Below are 19,358 nucleotides of genomic sequence, written 5' to 3' on the forward strand. Positions count from 1 at the left end.
CAGTTGCGCGGTGGTGCACTGGTGCAAGCCCCGCATGGGCAAATGCATTTCATTCCCTTTAGTGATGCAGCGGCAATATTGTTCAGAAAACATTGAAACCAACGTTTTGCTCAGTTAAGCAATCGTAATATCTTGAAGCCCGCGTAGGGGCCTGTGCAACCGTGGACATGGCGCGCAAAACTTTTTCGTTGCTCCTGTTGGGCCTGGCCCTTGCCGCCCAGGCGGAGGAGATCACTCCCGTCATGTCGGACGAGCGCGTAGTATTTCAAACCGAATACGGCGACATCACCTTCGGCTTCTGGCCGGAGGTCGCGCCTGTAACCTGTGCCCACATCTTCAAGCTGGTCCGGATGGGCTGCTACATTAGGTGAGCAGAGAGGCTGAATCGGCTCAATCATTTACATGAGCTCGGCGAACGTGAGCGGAGGGGCTTTCGGGTCTTGTCTCGAGGCAACCGTGTGGCTTCACGCCCGGAACCCTCTGTTGTCGACACTCCGCAACAGCCGCCCGTTCCCTGCCGGCCACGCACAGTCCCATTCCCGTAGCCCCAATCCCCGGGGTTGCCCATATGCGGCTGGATCTGTGCATGTAAATCTGCTGCCGCGTGCTGCGCCGATGCCTCGCGCCATTCCTTGTTCGCAACGGAACTTTGCACCGCCCGCTCTCACTGCGCCTGGGCCTGCCTGAATGCCCACCACCGCCACCATCACAGCAACCACTTCTTCCGAGTGGACAAGGGCTTCGTGGCGCAGACGTCAGACGTGGTGGGCGGCCGCTCGCTGCCCATGAACGCGGAGCAGGTGTGAGATAGGCCTGGCGAGAGGCCCGGCCTTGAGCATGACGCGAGGCCCGGCGAGACGGATGCCGCGAGGCCTGGCGAGAGGGATGGCGCGAGGGATGGCGCGAGGCCTGGCGAGAGGCCCCGCCTTAGGCATGACGCGAGGCCTGGCGCGAGGGATGGCGCGAGGGATGGCGCGAGGGATGGCGAGAGGGATGGCTCGAGGCACGCACGTGTGCGCAGTGGCGTCCGAAACCTCGCGGGTGTCGCATCAGGGCAGCGATGGTGTGATACCGGAACGCGGAGGCCTGGCGCTTGATTGACGCTGGCGTGCCTGCCGTGTGGCATGCGTGCGAACGTGGCATGCAGGAGGCTGAGGCGGGCAAGACCGTGCCGCTGGAGGTGGTGCGGGGGGTCAAGCACCACGCCGGTGAGTGTTGGTGGTGGTGGGCGCCAGGGTGGAGCTGCTGGCGGGTTGTGGCATTCAGGTGGCGGTCTTGCGGGGGCATGGGGCAGGGCCAGGAAGGGGAGGGAGGGGTAGGCACAGACGGCCGGCAGGTGCGGCAAGGACTCAGCAGCGGATGCAGCCAGCCACACCAGCGCCGGCGGAGCTGGTGGACAGCAGGGTGCATTGCTTCACGTGCCAAAGCAGCGCTTGTAGCAGCAGCCGCAGCGGCAGCCGCAGTGGCAGCGACCCGCACCCGCAGCACCAGCTACCTCGGCTGCCACCAGCTGCTGCCCCGCCGCTGTGCGCGCCGCCCGAAATATTTCCGGCATTGTGCCATTCGGCCCAGTAGAGTATATTAATTGAATGTGGTGGCGCGGCGGCGATTGTGTGGCCACTGTAGGTGTTCTCTCGATGGCTCGAGGCGCGGATAAGAACGGCGCGCGCTCCAGCTTCAGTGTGCTCCTTGGCAGTGCGCCGCACCTCGACATGGAGTACGCCATCTTTGGGTGGGTGGGTTAGTAAAGCATGTATGGATGCTTGGGCTCCTGGGGGGGTTCGGACGGGTGAGGGGCTGGTGGCGTTTTAGGGGGCGGTGTGGCTTGAGATGATTGGGTAATGGGTTTGTTCATCGTGATGTAGAGGCAGTGCGGCGGAGATGTCAAGGTCGGTGTTGCTGGTGCTGCAGGCGTAGGTGCCGGTGCTGCAGCACTCAGCTGCTGGTGCTTGTGATTGCGTATGCGGTGTGATTGAGTATTAGAGTGCGGGGCGTTTTGAGTGCGGTGCATGGAGGTGGAGGCGGTGGCGATGGCGATGGCGATGGCGGTGGCGGTGGCACACGCGTGGTGGCGGCGGAATGCGGCGGCGGCGGCGGTCATGCTGGTGGCGGCCGCAGCATCACCGCCAGGAGTGACGCCACGTCAGCACGTCAGCACGTCAGGCAGTGACGCAGCCACGGTGACGACAGCGGTGGTCCCCGCAGCAGCTGCGTAGCCCAGCAGCCAAGGTGGTGCCCCCACGCCGTACCCAGCCACCTGTCAGCCCCAGCGGCAGCCTGCCTCACCCTGGACCCCCCCACGCTTCACACCTCCCGCGCTAACATGTCACCTGCTACCCGCTGCCGCCTCCGCCGCCCCTCCAACCCCTTCCTACCGCCTCCGCCGCCTACCCGCAACGGTGCCCTCCACGTCACCGCCACGCCGCCACGCTCACCACCGTGCCACGCCGCACAAAGGCGTGCTGTCCATGGGTCGATACGACGACCCCAACTCGGGCGCCTCCAGCTTCAGTGTGTTGCTGGGCAGCGCGCCGCACCTCGACATGGTGTACACCGCATTTGCGTTGAGTTCGCTGGGGAGCTATTGAACGGTGTTTGGGGGATTGCCAGCGGGCGTGATGGAGCTGTGGACGGTGCGCGGATGTGAGGAATGGAAGAGTGCTGGTCGCGTGTAGGGTGGGCTTGGAGAGGGCTGATGTGCATATGCGAGCGGCGACAGCGTGGCTGTACTCGGTGATGCTGGGGAGGTGGTGATTTCCGGGGTTTGCAGGAACACCCGCAGGGGAGCACTGTGTGGGACGTCGACGCAGTGCTTGCTGCCGCCCCGGCATGAACCACTGAACACCCTTCCCTCTCGTCGTCATGCGTTGCAGCAAGGTGACTGAGGGCATGGAGACGCTGCGGAAGCTGGAGGAGCTGCCCACCAAGCGCGAGGGCATCTTTGGTGAGCCACCGGTGTCAACAGCTGCACCCATCGCCCTAGATGGGTGCAGCTGCGCAAGCGAGGCACACCTTTGCAATGCATGGCCCTGTGCCGGTGAATGAGCGTACCGCACGGTACCGTCAGCCAGGCTGCGCCAGGCACCTGGCCGCGCCCAGAGGTCTCTGCCGCCCCACTGCACGCCCCTTACCTCCTTGTCCACCTCCCAACTGCTTGTGCCCGCTGCAGTGATGCCGCTCAAGCGCATCACCATCCAGGCCACCTACTGGTACCGCGTCAACCGGCCCGAGCCCACGCTCACGTTGCCAGGTGGGTGCGGCGGCGGGGCCAAGCCCACATAGCAATGGGAGTCACGTATGACGCGGCAAGCGATCAACACCGCGCCGCGTGCAGCTCCGCCGCCCCATGCTGCGCCCTAGTCCCTGTCACGCGGCCTCGGCCATTCGGGGTGAGCTGTTGCAACGGCCGCCCAACCGCAGTGCACCCCATCGTCCCCCCCCCCCCCCACGCCGCAGGTGAGTACACGCCGGGGTGCGTAGGAAAGCTATTAGGGCAGCGAGCGTCCGTAGATCGCGACTAGTCGCGCGTAGTAGTGTCGCCGTGCCGCCGCGAACTTAAGGTCGTGTCAGGCTATGCAGCAGCTTTATATCAAACGGGAACACTACTTCGGAGGGTCTACGCGCTGGAGCTGGAGCTCGAGCTGGAGCCAGGAGCTGGTCGACATCGTCGGTAACGCTTCGTGTTCCGCAAGATGGTCTACCGTCTACCACTTCCTTAACTAATCATGAATGTAAACCCCCCCCCCCACACACACACACAGACACCAAGGTGTGCGAGGACGACCTCCACGAGCTGACGCTGCGCTTCGCTAGCCAGGCGGAGGAGCTGCAGCGCGTGCGCAAGAAGTGCCTGCCTGCGTAGGATTTGAACATACGGTACCCAACATGTATGTAAAAGGATGATGCCTGCTTGGGCTTCATGCTGCAACAGGGCTTTGCTGACTCCCACGGCCCAGCTTGAAGCGGACTACCTCTGACTGAAGCACAGTTTTGCATGCGAGGTGTGTGCGTGCATGCTTGTAGCTGGCTGGGGCTGCATCCAGCTGCCTAGACGTTGGCGCGAGTGCGTTGGTATTCGCGGTGTGATGGATGTGAGGCAGGATCAGGCCACGCTGCGCGCCGCATGTTGGAAGTGCGCGCAAAGCCCCAAGTGCTTAGGTCAATGTGGACTGCCTCAAGCGGTCAAGATTACGGTTGACCACAGTATCAACCTCAGCATGAGAGTGCTGAGATGCGTCGTTCCGCAACACTCGTCATTATGCGTCAGGAACCTACTGCAACCGTTTGAGCCGTTGAGACACTTCCGGCAATGTGATCTTACAAGTCACTGTCCCTTGGACATGGGCTGACGCGTGAACACACTCTAATCAGCGGGCAGCACGCCAGCAGTGTCACCCCGATTCAGTTTCCTGACGTCCCACGCACTTGTGGCGCGCATTCTTCCCGCTGCCACCCTGTCCACAGCCTGCCCGAAAGCCACAAGCGCGCGGATCGCGGCTCATACGTGCACCCACACAGTGCAGGCACATCCGGGCCAGGCTGGCCGTAACACACAAATACTCAGCAAACATAATCGTCGCGCTCATCACTCCGTCGCCGTTCAGGCTTGTTGAAGCCCGATCACTCGCCGACTCGAGGCCATTCGGCTCCTCAAACTACGAACCTGTCCACTAACGAGGTCAAAGCCAATCACGCCTCAAAAGCTCGGCGCAACCAGGCATCTCAGGTGCCCCCAGGACTAGCGCCAGCCATTGGTTCGCAAAGCGTGCATGTGACGCCGAACAGCACAGGCACCCCTTCTTGCTTTCTCCTGAGGAATCGTTCGGACGTCAAACCGTCAACCTTCCTACCCCCCACCAGACCCGGACCGCCTCCTCCATCATGGTGGCACAGAACTGTGCCATCACCATGCCAGGGCCCACGACCATCCCTCAATTCTACACCTTGTCTGTCATAGAAGCTGCTGCACCCATAGCTCCTTCACGCGCCACTGCTTCTGGCAACGCCACCCATTGTCCGCGGGCACTGCCCGTGTTCCGGGCCATGCACTGCTAAATCTGTACTGCGCGCTTAAAGCGTTGCGCACTCCATTACAGACGACTCCACGCCACAGCTGCTACGGCACACTCAGCGCCGCCCCTTCGCCTTCGTCTCGGCGGGCTTCAGGATCTGCGCAGAGGCAGGAGTGACAGTGAGTGGAAGTTGAGGGAAGCTTTGCATGGGCAGCCCGATCGGCCTCTTCCAGCCCTAAAATCCGCGTGCCGTTTGGCTACCGCGCGCCGTTTGGCCCATCATGCAATCACAAATACGCACCTGGAAGGAGCACATCAGCGTCTCGTCCACGCTCATCATCGCTCCCGCATTCTCGAACTCGCCGCAGTAGTTCGGCGCCGAGAATATGGTCACAAGCTGGCGCTTTGCGAAGAACTCGTACCCCTCCTCCACCACCTACAATACCACATGCAAGACAAGCAAAGTTCAGAGGAGCTCTGCACTTCGGGCAGATACGGGACCACACAAGACCCCCGGAGTCGGGTACCCCCCGTCCCTTGACATGCGATGCGTGTTCCGCCAACCCCATAAACCCGCGGAACACCTAGGCGACGACCCGCACCTGATGCGCGCGGCACACCAGGTCCAGGTCGTGCTTTTGGAGGAATTCCGTGACGCAGTCCGGCCCGAACGTGTAGGACACGCCACGGTCGTTCTCGCCCCAGCCCTGGATATCCTTATCCGGGTCCGCCCACAGCAGGTCGCACAGCAGGCCCGAGTCGGGCACGTCCGTTGGCCGGGTGATGCGCTTAATCTGCTCCAGCGACTTCAGCTCAGGCGACAGGCCGCCGTGCATGCAGAGAATCTGCGTTGGGGCAGCGAGTCGACGTTGAGACACATGTGGGGCCGAAGCCGCATGCGTACACGACGAGTTCGCACCTTCTCGTCTATGAGCGCCGCCACGGGCAGGCAGTTGAAGCAGTCCGTGAACGTGCGCCACAGGCGGATGTTGTATCTCCGCTTGCACTCGTCATAGAAGCCATAAATGCGGTTGATGGACGCGCACTCGTGGTTCCCCCGCAACAAGAAGAAGTTCTCCGGGTACTTGATCTGCATGCAGAATGGTCGCATGGTAAGCCTCCGCCGCCCTTACGCGCCCCCGACATGCCGCACTGTCATTCTTCCCAACTGCGCCGCGGCCGCGGCCCCAGGCCCAGCATGTTGCTGCATGAAAGCACAGCAGACATTCTAGCAGCGTTCAAGAGCCCGCCGCGCACCTTGAACGACAGCAGCAGGCAAATGGTCTCCAGAGACTGCTTGCCGCGGTCGACATAGTCGCCGAGGAATAGGTAGTTCGCCTCCGGAGGGAAGCCTCCATACTCAAACAGGCGCAGCAGGTCCGAGTACTGCCCGTGGATGTCGCCTGCAGCCCCGGAAGCGCGTACAAGTCAGGTTGGTGATGGAGCGCCGAAAAACAACGCCCAGGGGCCCCGTAGCGGGTCGTTACCGCCCGCACGTTCGTTCGCTGCCATGCCTACGCACCGCAAATCTTGATGGGCGCCTCCAGCTCCAGCAGGTTGGGCTGGCTCATAAAGATCTCCTTGGCCGTCAAGCAGAGCAGACGAATCTCATTCTCCGCCAGCTGCACCTGCTTCCCCGGGCGGCCATTCCGCACGTCCAAAAGCCGCTCAATAATCTCGTCGACCTGAGCAATGTCCATGGCTACCTTGCTACGTGGAGTTCGCTAGTCAAGAATGCCCTGCCGACCCCGGCAGGTCAGAGTGGTCCCTCCTTGGGCCGGTCTAATCTACTGCGCAGCCTCCATGGGCCAGGAAAGGATTACAACTCAGGCAGTGCGGTAGACACGAGGCAAACGAATGTAGGCGGCTCCAAGTTTTCACCCTGGCCTGTCGAACGTCAAGTAGCAAAGTATTCTGAAGTCCTCGCTACAAGTCAAACATATGTAAGAAGTGGCAATGTGGCAGTGTTGCGAGCCGGGCCCAGGAATGACTTAGACGGGCCTCCATGCGCTTGGTCGTGCATGCCTTTCGGCGGCCACAGTGTATGAAATACTCAACGTAGGTTCGGTTGTCAATTCAATCCAATCAATGGCCGGTCACGTTACTTGGTGGCGCCGTTTGACTGGTCGAGTCGAAATTGAACATGTCGAGGGTCCGCGTGTGAAATCTCTTGTGCAACACAGGCATTGGGAATACAGTAACAAAATACAAGCACGAGTCCACCGGGAGCATTTGCTTGCCATACACACACGTTGCAGCAGCCAGCGCTGCAGCACTGACCAGCCACTGGAGCGACCTCCCCGAGCGACCTCCCCTGGCCCTGACCCTCCTGTGCTACCCCCTGCTACCCCCTTCTGTACATTACTGGAGGCTTCTGCCCACCTCCCTTACCTTATGTGAATGGGTTGTGCGAAATGCACCTGGATCTAATTTCGCGAAGTGCGCAGATTACCGCCATGACGGGGGTCCGCCGTCGCACCCTCAGGCCTCGACCCCCACGGCCCCACCCTTATTAACATCAGTGGGAATTCTGTACTCTAGCACATGCTCTAGCAAACCAGCTCCACTGCTCGAGGCATAGACGTACAGTGGTACACGACGCCAGCGTGTATTGGTTACAAGAAGGACTTGCTGACGCAGCTCCCGAGACACGAGGCACGCGACAGGGAGGCAGTCCGCTGCCGCCTGCACTCGCATTCGCATCTACGCATTTCTCAGGCTCACAAATACAGCCAGAGATACCTGTGTCTGTGCTTTCCAATGCTGTGCTTGCCGATCTCGTGAACACCGTACGACATAACACCGCCGATCATCAATGCTGCACGCACGCACCTACGCAGAGGAGTGCCGTGTAAACCTCGCCATGCCATGAACCCCCAATGCCGCCGGCGACGCGGCTGACCCCATTCACCTGTCACCATATTGACCACATGTCTGCCCTGAAGTGCCAGCACTGAACTTTGGTAGCATCATCAGCCCAGCATTCCTTGCATGCCCTCGCCACGGCACGGAGCACGGCGAGCCGGCTGCACCTATGCAATGCACATCTCTGAAATGGCCTCACCCACAGCCGCCGCCAATGCCCCTCATAGCCGAGCACCCAACCTAGAGCGTCCACATTATGGCGTACGCCTGTCTGACTTTCCGCCGGTTCGCCTCCGAGAACTGTGACTTCTGCCGGATGCACGCCTCCCTGCGCAGCAGGCGCATCCGCATAACATGGCAGAAGTTGTTGGTTACAAGGCGGTGTGCTCCTGCGGTGTGATCCTGCGTGCTATCCTGTCCCTGTCAGTCAACTGTCGACTTGGCACTTTCCGTACAAGATGGGGCAGGCCATAGCCACCCGCGCCTGTGCACCCCTCTGAACCCGCGTTCCCCAGCGCCCCTGCATTCCTGCGCCCCAGCGCCCGCCTCCCTCTGCTGCGCCCCGCGGTCTTCGCCCTACAAAAAGAACTACCCCGCCCGCACCTGTGCAGCCTCATCCACTCCGCGCCCGGCAGCAGCCCAAGGTGCGCGAAGCCGTCCGCCAGCTGCACCAGCTGGGCCGCCGGCAGCCCCTGCAGCTGCGGCTGCGTGGCGGCGGCCAGGTCCAGGAGCGGCCTGCAGCGGCAGGGCAGGGGCACACGGTGGCCGGTGCGCGTGGGGGTTACAGTCGCGGTTAGCTTTGGGGCACTGGCGGAGGACGGCTTGCATGCCGCATGCAGCGAGCACGGGATCATGTAAACCCCTCTCTCACGGCTGACTGGCACTTGTAGGCAAGCGTTGTAAGCAGCCTTGCAGGCGCGCCGAGGCCATGGACAGGCCGCATCATCCACAAACATGAACGACCTGCAGCACTTTGTGTGTGAACATGCCGACATGGTGGCTGACAACCCGACACAGCGCACCTCATCTGCATGCGTGCCAGCGTCCGGCTGTACGGCACCGACACGAAGCGCAGCCCCCACACGAAGCCCGCCACGTCGGCGGCGCTGGCTGCGTCCAGGCGGTCGTGCAGCGCGGCCAGCAGCGCCACCACCAGCTGCGGGTGCGCGGCAAGTGGGTTGGCAAGCGGCCAGTGGGTGAGCAAGCAGGGATTGCAAGCAGCTGGAAAGTAAGGGCGCGCAAGCAGCCGTTGCGACCATTGCAGTGAGTGCCACGGAATGCGCATCGTGCACGCAGCCTGGCACGAAACACTTCGGTATGCGCGATGGGTCGATGTCGGCCCTTTGATTCCTGGGTACTCACGTCGTACGGCAGGGCGACTCGCAGTGCGGCCAGCGCCACCGTCACACGCGCCAGCTGCCACGGCGCCAGCTGCGGCGCCGCGATACTCAGCGCCTGCGCCGCCGACCTGCGCCAGGCGCCGTTTGGTTCGCGGCGGCCGCGCCCCACTGCCCACAGCAGACCCACGAGCTGGTCTGGGCTGCGCGGCATGACGTGGCAGACGGGGTGTCAGGCCGGTGAATCGGCGAGCATGTGCGCATTGTGTTGGACTGGTACAGGTTTGCACAGCGAGCGTTGCGTTGTTTGATGCAAGCTTTTGGTGCACGGGCAGTGACACAGCTGCTGGATGGCGGCGCCGCCGCTGCAGGCACAATAGCTAAATGCACACGCGCGACGAGGAGTCTAGGACGTGCACTAAGACCGCTCACACGCACACACGCGCAATGTCCAGCCCCACCTGAACTCCCGCATGCGGGTCTGCGTCGCACTGAATAGCGCCTGCGCCCACTTGCGCGTCACACCGCCAGCGGCCTGGTCGGCGCCGCCGCCGGCTGCGTCCGCACTGCCAACGCCACCACGCGTTGCGCTGGCACTCAGCTGCACCACCGCCCAAGCCACGCGCATAAGCTCGGACGCCGGCAGGGCTTGCAGTCCCAGGGCGGTTGAAGCGGCTGCGGCAGAGCCTGTGCTGACGGCGGCGCCCAACGCGCCGGCAGATTCGGCGCGTTGCCACGCGCGGGCAGTCAAGTCTGGCAAGGAGTGCGGGGAGGGCAGCGAGGGAAGCAACGGCTCCCTGGTGCAAGCCGGCGCGTCGAGCAGCACCCGAACAATGCCATCGAGCCAGACCGACGGCACCTGCGGCAGTACCAAGAGCACGACACTTTGGGCGGTGCATAACCTTTCTTCGCAAACGACCCAGAACGAAAACGGCCTGAGGTGACACAAGTTATCTGTACCACACATAACCGAAGTCCACCTCAACACTTACCCTGACCTCCAGGCGCGCGAGTGCCCACAGCATCCGTGCCAAGTCACCAGCCGCCATGCAGTTCAGTTCCAGCGTGCTGACGGCACCGCTGCCGCCGCGCCCGCTGCCACCTCCGGCGGTCTCCGGTTGCATTTGCGCGCTTTTCTGCGGAGCCGCTTGCCGCGCGTCTCCATCCACATTAACATCGATAAGCCCATCACTGCGGACTGCAGTGCCGCCTGCGTGGTCGTCCGAGTTGCCCTGCGCGCCCGCATGCTTACTACGCTGCTGCCGCTTCTTGAAGGCATCTAAAAGCCGCCTGTGAACCGCGCCGTCAGGGCTCAGGCGCAAGCGGAGCGTTGCCGCCGCCCAGGCTGCCGCGAACGCCGCTGCCGTCGTCAGCTGCTGCGGCCGCTGTTGCTGCATCCCTCTGGAGCGTCGACCCCGGCGGCCGCTCGGGCCCGCTGCCTGCCCGCTGCCGGGCAGCAGGCCGTCCAGCCGCAACAGCAGCTGCTGCAGCCGGAAACGCAGCTGCCTGCGCACCGCTTCGTCCGCTGCGGTGCTACTGCTGCTGCTGCTGCTGCCGACACCACTAGCAGCTCCGGCACTGCTAGGTGGGGTTGCTGCCGCAGGATCTCGGAGCTCCGGGCACCGGTGTGCCAGGTGCGCCGCGCTCTGTAGCAGCGCCGCCACCTGCTCGTCCGTCCACGCGTCCGACCGTGACGCCGCCGCGTCACTCACAGCGTCCGCCAGAGCGGTTACAGCTTCCCTCAACTGCACATCTGAATCTGAGCTGAGACGAGCGGCGACGGTTGGCGCTGAAGTGCCCTCAGGGAGTGATGCTGCGGCGCGGCTTACGCTGGTAGCGCCGGCGGCCAGGCTGGTTGACGACGGCGACCGCGCTTGCACCGGCGGCTGCGCGGCTGCCCTGGCCTGCGCCAGCGGCACAATTGGCACATACTGTGGGGCCTTGGGCTTGACTGCAGAGCGCCGCACCGCTGCAGGACGCGCCCGGGCCGCGGGCGGTCCGTCGCCATCACCACCACCAGCAGCTGCAGCCGCACCGGAAGCGGGTGCGTGCGCCCCCGCCCTCACCGCCCTCACCGCCTCTGCCGCAGCCTCTGCCGCAGCCTCTGCCGCCACCTCTGCAGCCGCCACGTGTCCAGGAAGCAGCGCGGCCGCAGTGGCTGACATGCCGCCTGGCGTCATGCCCGGTCCAGGCGCCGGTGGCTGGCTGGCAGTGTAGCCAGCTGCGTGCCCGACGGCGGCGGAGCTCTGTCCGGTCCCGGTGCCCCCGTGTTGCCCAGAGCCTGCGCCCGCAAGCAGCCACTCCCTGTGAGTCGCCAGCTGCGCATCCCAGCCAGACTCCCAGCCGGCAGTGGCGGAGCCGTGCCGCTCCTCGCCAGCGGTCTGTTGGCTACGACCGCCGTCGGAGTAGCTGCTGTCGCTGGTGCTGCCGCCATCCATGCCGATGCCTGTGGCTCTTTGCTGGCAGCGTGTCACACAGCTCTGCCAGAGGCGAGAGGTGCTGATCTTGTGCGCGCTTGCGGGCAAGGCACGGTCGAAAGCCAAGGCTTGCGGCCGCGCGGCGCGGCAGTACTGTGGACGCACGCGACCCGCGCCCGGCAGCACCCTTGCAGTGCCGTCTGGGCATAATGCGCGCGGGGACCTGCTGAGTCCATAGTAAATGCTCATCTAGTATACGAGCAGGGTGTGAACGTGTCGTGCCCAGCAATCCGTTTGGCGTGTGGTATGGAATTCGTGGCGTGCTTCCCGTGCGTGCGTCCTTTGGCCACCGTTCGCCGGCGGCTGACCAGGGCCGGCCTTTCGCTGTCCCGCGGTGTCCCTTGACCTTCTACTTAGTCCATAGTACTGCAATGGAGCTCTGTTGCCTTTCCGGTCAGCCAAAGCCACGTCTGCGCTATGAGGCAGTCTTGAACAAATGAGTGCTCGCTATAAATAACAACCATTCAAGCAGCTACTTTGTGCAAGCTATTCAATTGAGACATAATCAGCAAAATACATAAATGAACCGCTGGTTAAGCGCATGATTCGGCCAAACTGTTGCCACGGCGCAAACCAGGGTCAGGATGACGTGCAGCTGCAAGAAATGTAAGCTGTAAAAGCAATTGTGCAAGCGATTCGTAGGCTTGAACATGTCTGGGCGGCAAATGCATGGGGGCATGCACCTAACTTTTGCCGAGTTGCTCCCAACTTTGCACAGAGAGACAGTATGCAACCGCTGTTGCATTTGAGGCTAGATTCAAGTTTATAGACAGGGCTCCAGGTCCATAAGAAGCTATGTGCCAAGATCCCTAAAACTGGTGACCAGGTTTGCCGCGTTCTTGATCGCTGCGCCGCTTCGTCATCCAGTTTGCTGGTCAGCAACGTACGCGCAGTCTATATTGCGGTGGGACACAGCCACAGGGGAAAAGCCGGGGCGGCACAATTGCCGCTGTGCACACCGGTCCTGTCCTCGCCATACGAGCGTCATTTGCAAAACATAAGGAAGTGCTTGCTTGGCATTCACGAAACTCGTGGGCTCAGGGCGGCCCGGATGCCAACCGTGTTGCACAGCTCCCCCACAGCAGCCGATTAATAGCATGGCTGGCGGCAATCTCTGTCCAAGAAGAAGGCAAATCTAGGAGGAGGTATCGAAGCGTTTGGCGTGCGCGCAGCGCACAAGGAGGGTAGGTTGGCTGCCGCTCTCTGGCGTATTGGCTCCTTGCTTGGGATTGTGAGCGCACGGTTGCTGTTGATGAAAGCGTGAGGGCGAGTGGCTCGTGGGCGCGTGCCCGACGCTGCATAGCCAGGATGGCCCAAACAGAGACCCCGCGCCAAGGCCTCCTCGTTGCGCCTTTGCGCCTTTGCGTTCCCTTATTCCTGCCCTGCAACTTTTCCACGCAGGGCTCGGCGGCCGTGCTATGGACCTGGCTTCTCTTAGCCACCCGCCTGTGAGCCTGCAGCCCAGTGGCCCTCCGTTCCACGGCGGCCTCGCGCTCGCTGACGTGCCGGCGCGCGGCGCGTGCAGCTTCCCGCTAACAGACGGCGGAAACACCGAGCCACGGAACGGGGAGACGGAGGTGACGGGCTCACGCCCGCCTGCGGCAACGTCGCTCCAAGCCCAGGGCACTGGCGTGGACCCCCCCGACCCGCCCATGACCGACTGGGCGGCGTGGCAAGACCGGCAGGACAGTGTACCCGCAGGCCCCTGTCACAGTAGCCAGCCGGGAGCCTTGCCGGATTCAGACCCGGCATCCTTGATGGTGGCAGGCACAGAAGGCAACGGCGGCGTCGGGCATGCACACGTGGGCGACGAGCATGCCGTCGGGAGCAGCGGGTCAAGAAAGCGGCCTGCGCCTGATCAGGACGCAGGCACGGATGGCGCAACGACGGCAACCGCAGCAGAATACGTATTCCGCGCTGAGCACGGGCAAGCAGCAGCCTCCGAGGCGGCAGCATCGGCAGCAGAAGCGAACGGACTGCGAGAGGGCTCCATAGACGCAAAGGAGATACCGCCAGAACCTGAGTGGGGCCCGGGGCACGCGTTGCCGCCCGTCGACTCCTTGGAAGCGCGGCTTCAACAGGCGTCTCCAACGTTGCATGAACAGGAGGAACAGCGGTTGCAAGATCAGCCGCAGCAGCAGCAGCAGCAGGTCGTGCAGGGCGACGTGCAGATGCAGGAGGCGGACGGCGGCACAGCGCGCGGCGCGCCGGCCGATAGCAACAGCGCTGAGCAGACGCCAGAACTCGTCGGCGACGCCAGCAATGGCCCTGTTGGCGCCGCAGGGACAGCAGCGTCGCAAAGCGCCGCTGCCACGGCGGCTGAGGGCCCCGGCGGTACTCCTGCATCAGCAACAGCGGATCAGCCGGCGTCTCTAGTGGTCCAGGACGTGCTAGGCAAGGAGCTGACCCAGATCATCTCGCCGACCGGCGGCGTGTCCAACGCCGCCTATGCGAGTCGGCTGGGCGCGCTGGTGGACGGCGAGGGTCGCCTGGGCGGGCGGCTGACGCTGCTGACGGTGCTGCAGCAGTCCAGCCAGGAGGTGCTGCGCACACTCGTGCAGGTGCGCGCCTGCCGTTGCCTCGAGGATGCTGCGCTGCTCTGGTTACGTACATTGTAGTGTTCTGGACATCACCCATGCCGTGTCCGGCGCATCGCACTCTGCAACAGATTCTTGTGAGGGCCGTGCCGTATTCTTGACGTGCTCCTTGCTTGTCCGCCGCCGCTGCGCGTGTGTGGCCTCGCCTTCATTTTTCAGGGCTCGGGGCTACGCTCGTTGGAGAAGTGGGTGGTCCAATTCCGGGACGAGGCCAAGCTGTCGGCGCTCATCACCGTCATCGGCTGTCTCAAGATGCTGCCTGTGGATCTGCAGGCGCTGAAAGCCAGCAGCATCGGCCAGGTGCGGTGCCAGTGATGGGGCACTGAGTGATGGGACATTGAAGGGTGGGACACTGGCAGTGGGCTGACGTAACCGTCGCGTAGGTAGCGTTGCCAGGCTGGCGCGCTGGGCGTTTCTGAGGTTGGGTGGGCTCAGTGCTTATGCCAGGCGCAACGTTGAGGGCCTTTCACCAGCCAGGCATAACTTGCATACCTCGCCGCATTCCTCTCGCAGACGGTGGGCAAGCTGCGCAAGCACACGGACGGGGGCGTGCGCAAGGCGGCGGCGGAGCTGGTGGACCTGTGGAAGGGCGTGGTGGACCGCTCGGTGGGGCGTGCTGGCGAAACGCGGCAGGGCGGCAAGTCGTCCAGGTGGGTGACTCCAGCGTGCAGCGCCTGACTAGGCGTGGCTCGTGCATCCTCCCAGGGCCATGTGGTTCTGACGGCACATGGCAGCCGGCGCTGGCAACTGGACTGCTATGGAGACGACCTCTTCCGACAAACCGACACCCCGCCTAACGGTTGCGCCCCTCCATCCTCTGTGTAGAGCTGACGCCGCCTCACAAGATGGGCCAAACAAGCGGGCGAAGAAGGGAGACGCGGGCGCCGCCGGGTCGGCTGCAGCAGGCGGCAAGGCAGCCTCTGAAGGCGGCGCCGCCGCCGCCGCCACCAGCACGCTGCACGTGATGGATGATGAGCTGTTCATGGCGGCGGGCAAGGACGCTGCCGGCGGCTCGGGCAAGGAGGCGGGTGGCTCGGGGCACAAGCCCGGCGGTCTGACCAGCTTCGTGGCGGGGCGTGGCAAGGTGCGTGGTGCGCGCAGGGAGCAATCGGAGTAGGCACGGTAGCATTGGCTATGTTGCAACGACAGCACTGTGGTACGCTAGTGAGGATCCACGACTGGTGGAGAGGTGTCGAAAGCTTGCAATTGAGCGCTCTCGTCTCATGTTTCCGATCATGCGCACTGACACGGATCGCTGTCATTCCTCTTGGCAGGTCCACACGGTTAAGCTGGAAAACCCATCTCTTGGCAAGGCAGGGCATGCGGCCGCGGCGTCGGACGGGGCACCGTCCGGCGAGGGCGGTGAGGGCGCTGCGTCGCCGTCCGGCGTGCTAAGTCCCGCCGGCAGCGGCGAAGTTGCCGCGGCAGGTGGCGACGGCGCGGCGGGCGGTGACGGCACAGCTGGACCAGAATCACCAAAGCCAGGTGAAGGCGCGGCGTCGCCAGGGACAGAGGGCGCAGCCGGGGGCAACAACGCCAGCCCGGCACCGGCGTCGACTCCCATCCCAAAGCCTGTGACGTTGCCGCGACTGGGATCGCTCTCCGGCGGCCCGGGCGCGCCATCTGTACGGCTGGGCAGTTTGCGCGACGGCAGCCTCCCAACAGCGGGAATCGCCCGGCTTGGCGCCGTGGCGGGCGGGCTCGGCTCGGGCGTGGGCGGGCGGACGGGTACCGCTGCGTCGCTGCCGGCAGCGGTGGCGCCGGGCGGCCCGCAGAGCGCGCATGCGCGCGCCATGGCAGCGCGCGCCCGTGCACCGTCGCCGGAGCCGGGCCCGCGCAAGGAGAAGCGCAAGAGCGTGCGCTGGGCCAGTGATGATGCGCTGGCAGCGTTTAGGTCAGTGCTGCGGTCCGTGTCCCCACGAATGAAGTAGGCTTGCATCCCCCAACAGCGTGCTTGTATGTGGCGTCGTGCACACAACCGAGTCACCCAGCGATCCACCGACCAACCGCATGTGATGTGCGTCTGATCCGCAGGCTGTTCAAGAAAGAGGACCCGCCGCAGCTGGCGTCCGCGGATGCGGTGCTGACGGCCGAGGACGAGGCGGCAGCGGCCGCTGACGTGATGGGCGGCGCCGGGCTGCTGCCGCCGCACCACCCCGCCTTCCAGTCGGCGGCGCGGCGCGAGCACGCGTCGGAGCGCATGGCTCTTATTGCGCAGCACCAGCAGGAGGAGCAGGAGCGACAGCTGGAGATGGTGGGTGCGGACCGAGGGTGGTGGCGGTGGCGGCAGCGGCAGTAGCAGGCTAGGAGCCTCGGGCCGGGGGCCCTGGGGTGTGCCTTCTCCTGTACTTCCACGCGATGCCGCCGTACTTGGTACTGCCGGTGCTGACGTGAACTGGGAATCCGCAGCTAGCGGCTGTCCCTCCTCATACACCTGGTAGCAAAGCGGGGCACGTCTGTGTTGCAAGGGCACGTGACGATGTTGCACGCCATATCGTCCTACTCTTACTGTCGCTTTGTACTGGGTCGCTCCGCAACCACAGGAGCGCTGGAACGGCATGCGCGCCTCGGTGCCGTGGACGGAGCCGCCGCTGCTGAACCTGGCCGTCGTGCAGAACCAGCAGCAGCCTGCCCTAGGAGAGGAGAGCGCTGAGCGCGCGGCGATGGAGCTGGCGCGCCGGCGCACGCCGCGCGTTACCTACTACACGCCCGCGCAGGTGCCGCCGTCGCCCGGCGAGGCCCCGCGCGAGCCCGAGTATGACCCATACCGGGTACGGCACATTCCGTTGGTCGTGCCCATCATACCGCAGCCACCAGGCGCCCCCGGCGCCGCCGCCAATGTGCCGGCCGGGGCGCCGCTGCAGGGCCCAGCGGGGGGGCCGGGCTTGCCACCTCCGCCCCCGCAGGCGCCGCCAGCCCCGGTGCTATTCGGCGGCGCCGCGGCAGGACTTGCAGGCGCTCAGCCGGCGGCGGCAGCGGCGGGGCTGCCGGTGGTGGCGGCACCCGGGGCGGCAGCAGGCGGTTCACAAGCTCCGACGCTGACGCTGCCGCCTGACCTGATCGCGTCGCTGCCGGCGCTAATCAGCACGCTGTCGCAGTCGCAGCCGCCACAAGCGGCGCAGCAGGCTTCCCAACAGGCGCTGACGCCCCCGCAGCAGGCATCCACACAACCACCGCAGCAGCAACCTCAGCAGCAGCAGCAGCAGCAGCAGCAGTCGACGCTCACGCAGCCCGGTCCGCCGGGGTCGGCGGGTGTGGGGCAGCCGGTGCCAGGGCAGCAATCTGGCGGCCCTGGCGCAGCTGGCATGCAGCCCGGCATGGGTGCTAAGGCGGGGGCGCCAGGTCTGGGCACCGGGCAGCCGCCGGGGCAAGGGCCGCCGGGCGTGGGTATGAGCCAAGGAATGCCGGGTGCCGGCCCGCAGCAGCCAGGCGGTGGCATGGGCGCAGGACAGCACCAGGGCGGGCCGCACGGTGGTCATAGTGGCATGCCCGGCCACCCCGGCATGCAGCAGCAGCAACAGCAGGCGCAGGGGCCGCATGGGCCGCACGCCGGCATGCAGCAGCAGCACCCGCACATGGGCATGGGCGGCCCTGGCCGGCCACCCATGATGGGCGGCCCCGGCGGTCCCGGCGGGGGCCCGCACATGGGCTGGGGTGGCCCGGGCGGCCCGGGTGGCATGATGCGTGGCCAGATGGGCATGGGCATGGTCGGCCCGCACGTTGGAGGCATGGGTGCTGGTGGACCAGGCATGGGCGGGCCAGGCATGGGCGGGCCAGGCATGGGCGGTGGTGGCATGGGTGGCGCAGGCATGGGCCGCGGCGGCACCGCCGCGGTGCCGCCCCCGCCGCCCCGCAAGGACGGGCCGCCAGGCATGGGCGGCCCTGGCCCGCACATGATGGGCGGACCCGGAGGCCACCCCGGCATGCGCCACCCCGGCGGTTGGGGCGGCCCGGGCGGCGGGCCGCAGCAGGGTGGCGGCGGCGCCGGCGGTGTGCAGGGTGGTCCCGGCCCGGGTCAAGGCCCCGGTCAGGGGCCCGGCCCTGGTGCCAAGATGTGCGTGTACTTCAACACGCCCAACGGCTGCCGCAACGGGGACAACTGCCGCTTCCTGCACATCAGCGGCGGCCAGGAGCAGAGCCAGGGCGCCCACTTCGACGGCCCCTTCGGCGGCCCCGGCAGGGGAGGCGTGGGCATGGGCGGAATGGCTGGCATGGGCGGAATGGGTGGCATGGGCGGCATGGGACGGCCGGGCGGCCCTGGCATGCACGGCATGCCTGGCGGCCCCGGCATGCGACGCCGGTGAGCGCGTTTCCGCTTCATGGTTGTCGGTTGAGGGCCCTGGATGCTGAGCACGAGTTTGCGCAACTGAAGCGCATTAGCACGAATGATAGGCTGAAGAAGATGGGGCTGTTCCCAAGTGCGGCGGGCCCGCAAGTTGCGGACGCCCATTTAGATACCCGTAGAACAGCAGGTTCCGCAGGCTGATCGCGCACGCAGGACTGCCGCACTTCTGGTTGTTGGTGAATTGGGCATAACCTATCGAGCAGTGAGTATGCGGGTCCTACAGGCCATGAAGCAGCCTGGGCGAGATAAGGTCTAGCGCAGTACGCAGGGTTGCGCGACTTGCACCCACGTTAATAGGCAGGGCGCGGAGGAAGGACAGCTGAGCTTGATGATACTGGAATGGCTGGTGCATGTGGCGGTGCAAAGGGTTTCAGTGACACGTACAAACCCAATGCGCCCAGGATGTGGCAACCCGCCCCACGAAACTTTCTGTTGAATGCCCGCCCAGAAAGTGGCGATACGGACGGATACTGAGGGTTGAGGCCTTGGTTGAGGCCCTAGTTCCGTGCGTGGCGTGCCCACTACAGCCCACTATCGCCGTGCGTGCCGTAACAACTTCCCCAACAGCAACTCGCTTGCTCCCCGAGGAACACAGCTTGTTTTACGTTTGTAACTTTGTAGGCAGATTGTGACTTTCCTGGCGGAGACTGGAGCCTCATTGCGCGATGGAGACGCGGGATCGGAGGTGCGGGAAGCTTGCCCTGACAGAAGCAAGCTTCGGTCAA

The 19,358-nt window shown here is 64.7% G+C and overlaps 4 protein-coding genes across 6 annotated transcripts; 2 read left to right on the plus strand and 2 right to left on the minus strand.

The window, feature by feature from the left end:
- The first annotated feature begins 71 nt into the window (after nucleotides 1-71).
- CHLRE_06g292500v5 (uncharacterized protein) lies at nucleotides 72-4,303 on the plus strand. Of its 3 annotated transcripts, XM_043063447.1 has the most exons (8): nucleotides 72-367; nucleotides 713-800; nucleotides 1,148-1,208; nucleotides 1,627-1,740; nucleotides 2,458-2,563; nucleotides 2,874-2,944; nucleotides 3,170-3,250; nucleotides 3,762-4,303. In XM_043063447.1, the coding sequence occupies exons 1-8, from the start codon at nucleotides 168-170 to the stop codon at nucleotides 3,860-3,862; spliced, it is 822 nt and encodes a 273-aa protein (XP_042924153.1). In that variant the 5' UTR covers nucleotides 72-167; the 3' UTR covers nucleotides 3,863-4,303. The 3 variants fall into 3 exon arrangements, with proteins under 3 accessions (XP_042924153.1, XP_001701608.1, XP_001701607.1); XM_001701556.2 differs by lacking the exon at nucleotides 2,458-2,563 and having other exon boundaries at nucleotides 1,627-1,732; XM_001701555.2 differs by lacking the exon at nucleotides 1,627-1,740 and having other exon boundaries at nucleotides 104-367.
- A 2-nt stretch (nucleotides 4,304-4,305) lies between these two features.
- Nucleotides 4,306-7,191, minus strand: CHLRE_06g292550v5 (uncharacterized protein). Its single transcript, XM_001701527.2, has 6 exons — nucleotides 6,535-7,191; nucleotides 6,270-6,415; nucleotides 5,932-6,102; nucleotides 5,615-5,857; nucleotides 5,314-5,448; nucleotides 4,306-5,169 (listed from the first exon to the last, which is right to left on the minus strand). The coding sequence occupies exons 1-6, from the start codon at nucleotides 6,710-6,712 to the stop codon at nucleotides 5,128-5,130; spliced, it is 915 nt and encodes a 304-aa protein (XP_001701579.1). The 5' UTR covers nucleotides 6,713-7,191; the 3' UTR covers nucleotides 4,306-5,127.
- Nucleotides 7,192-7,615: 424 nt separating this feature from the next.
- On the minus strand, nucleotides 7,616-12,293 carry CHLRE_06g292600v5 (uncharacterized protein). The gene is made up of 6 exons (XM_043063448.1): nucleotides 10,207-12,293; nucleotides 9,676-10,073; nucleotides 9,240-9,417; nucleotides 8,900-9,033; nucleotides 8,481-8,612; nucleotides 7,616-8,205 (listed from the first exon to the last, which is right to left on the minus strand). Exons 1-6 carry the CDS (start codon nucleotides 11,650-11,652, stop codon nucleotides 8,118-8,120), a joined length of 2,376 nt encoding a protein of 791 aa, XP_042924154.1. The 5' UTR covers nucleotides 11,653-12,293; the 3' UTR covers nucleotides 7,616-8,117.
- A 128-nt stretch (nucleotides 12,294-12,421) lies between these two features.
- On the plus strand, nucleotides 12,422-19,303 carry CHLRE_06g292650v5 (uncharacterized protein). The gene is made up of 8 exons (XM_043063449.1): nucleotides 12,422-12,875; nucleotides 13,093-14,252; nucleotides 14,448-14,588; nucleotides 14,802-14,938; nucleotides 15,114-15,372; nucleotides 15,563-16,182; nucleotides 16,323-16,542; nucleotides 16,832-19,303. The coding sequence occupies exons 2-8, from the start codon at nucleotides 13,110-13,112 to the stop codon at nucleotides 18,590-18,592; spliced, it is 4,281 nt and encodes a 1,426-aa protein (XP_042924155.1). The 5' UTR covers nucleotides 12,422-12,875; nucleotides 13,093-13,109; the 3' UTR covers nucleotides 18,593-19,303.
- Nucleotides 19,304-19,358: the final 55 nt, after the last annotated feature.

This window comes from Chlamydomonas reinhardtii, chromosome 6, assembly GCF_000002595.2.
Source record: "Chlamydomonas reinhardtii strain CC-503 cw92 mt+ chromosome 6, whole genome shotgun sequence".
NCBI classification, from domain to species: domain Eukaryota; kingdom Viridiplantae; phylum Chlorophyta; class Chlorophyceae; order Chlamydomonadales; family Chlamydomonadaceae; genus Chlamydomonas; species Chlamydomonas reinhardtii.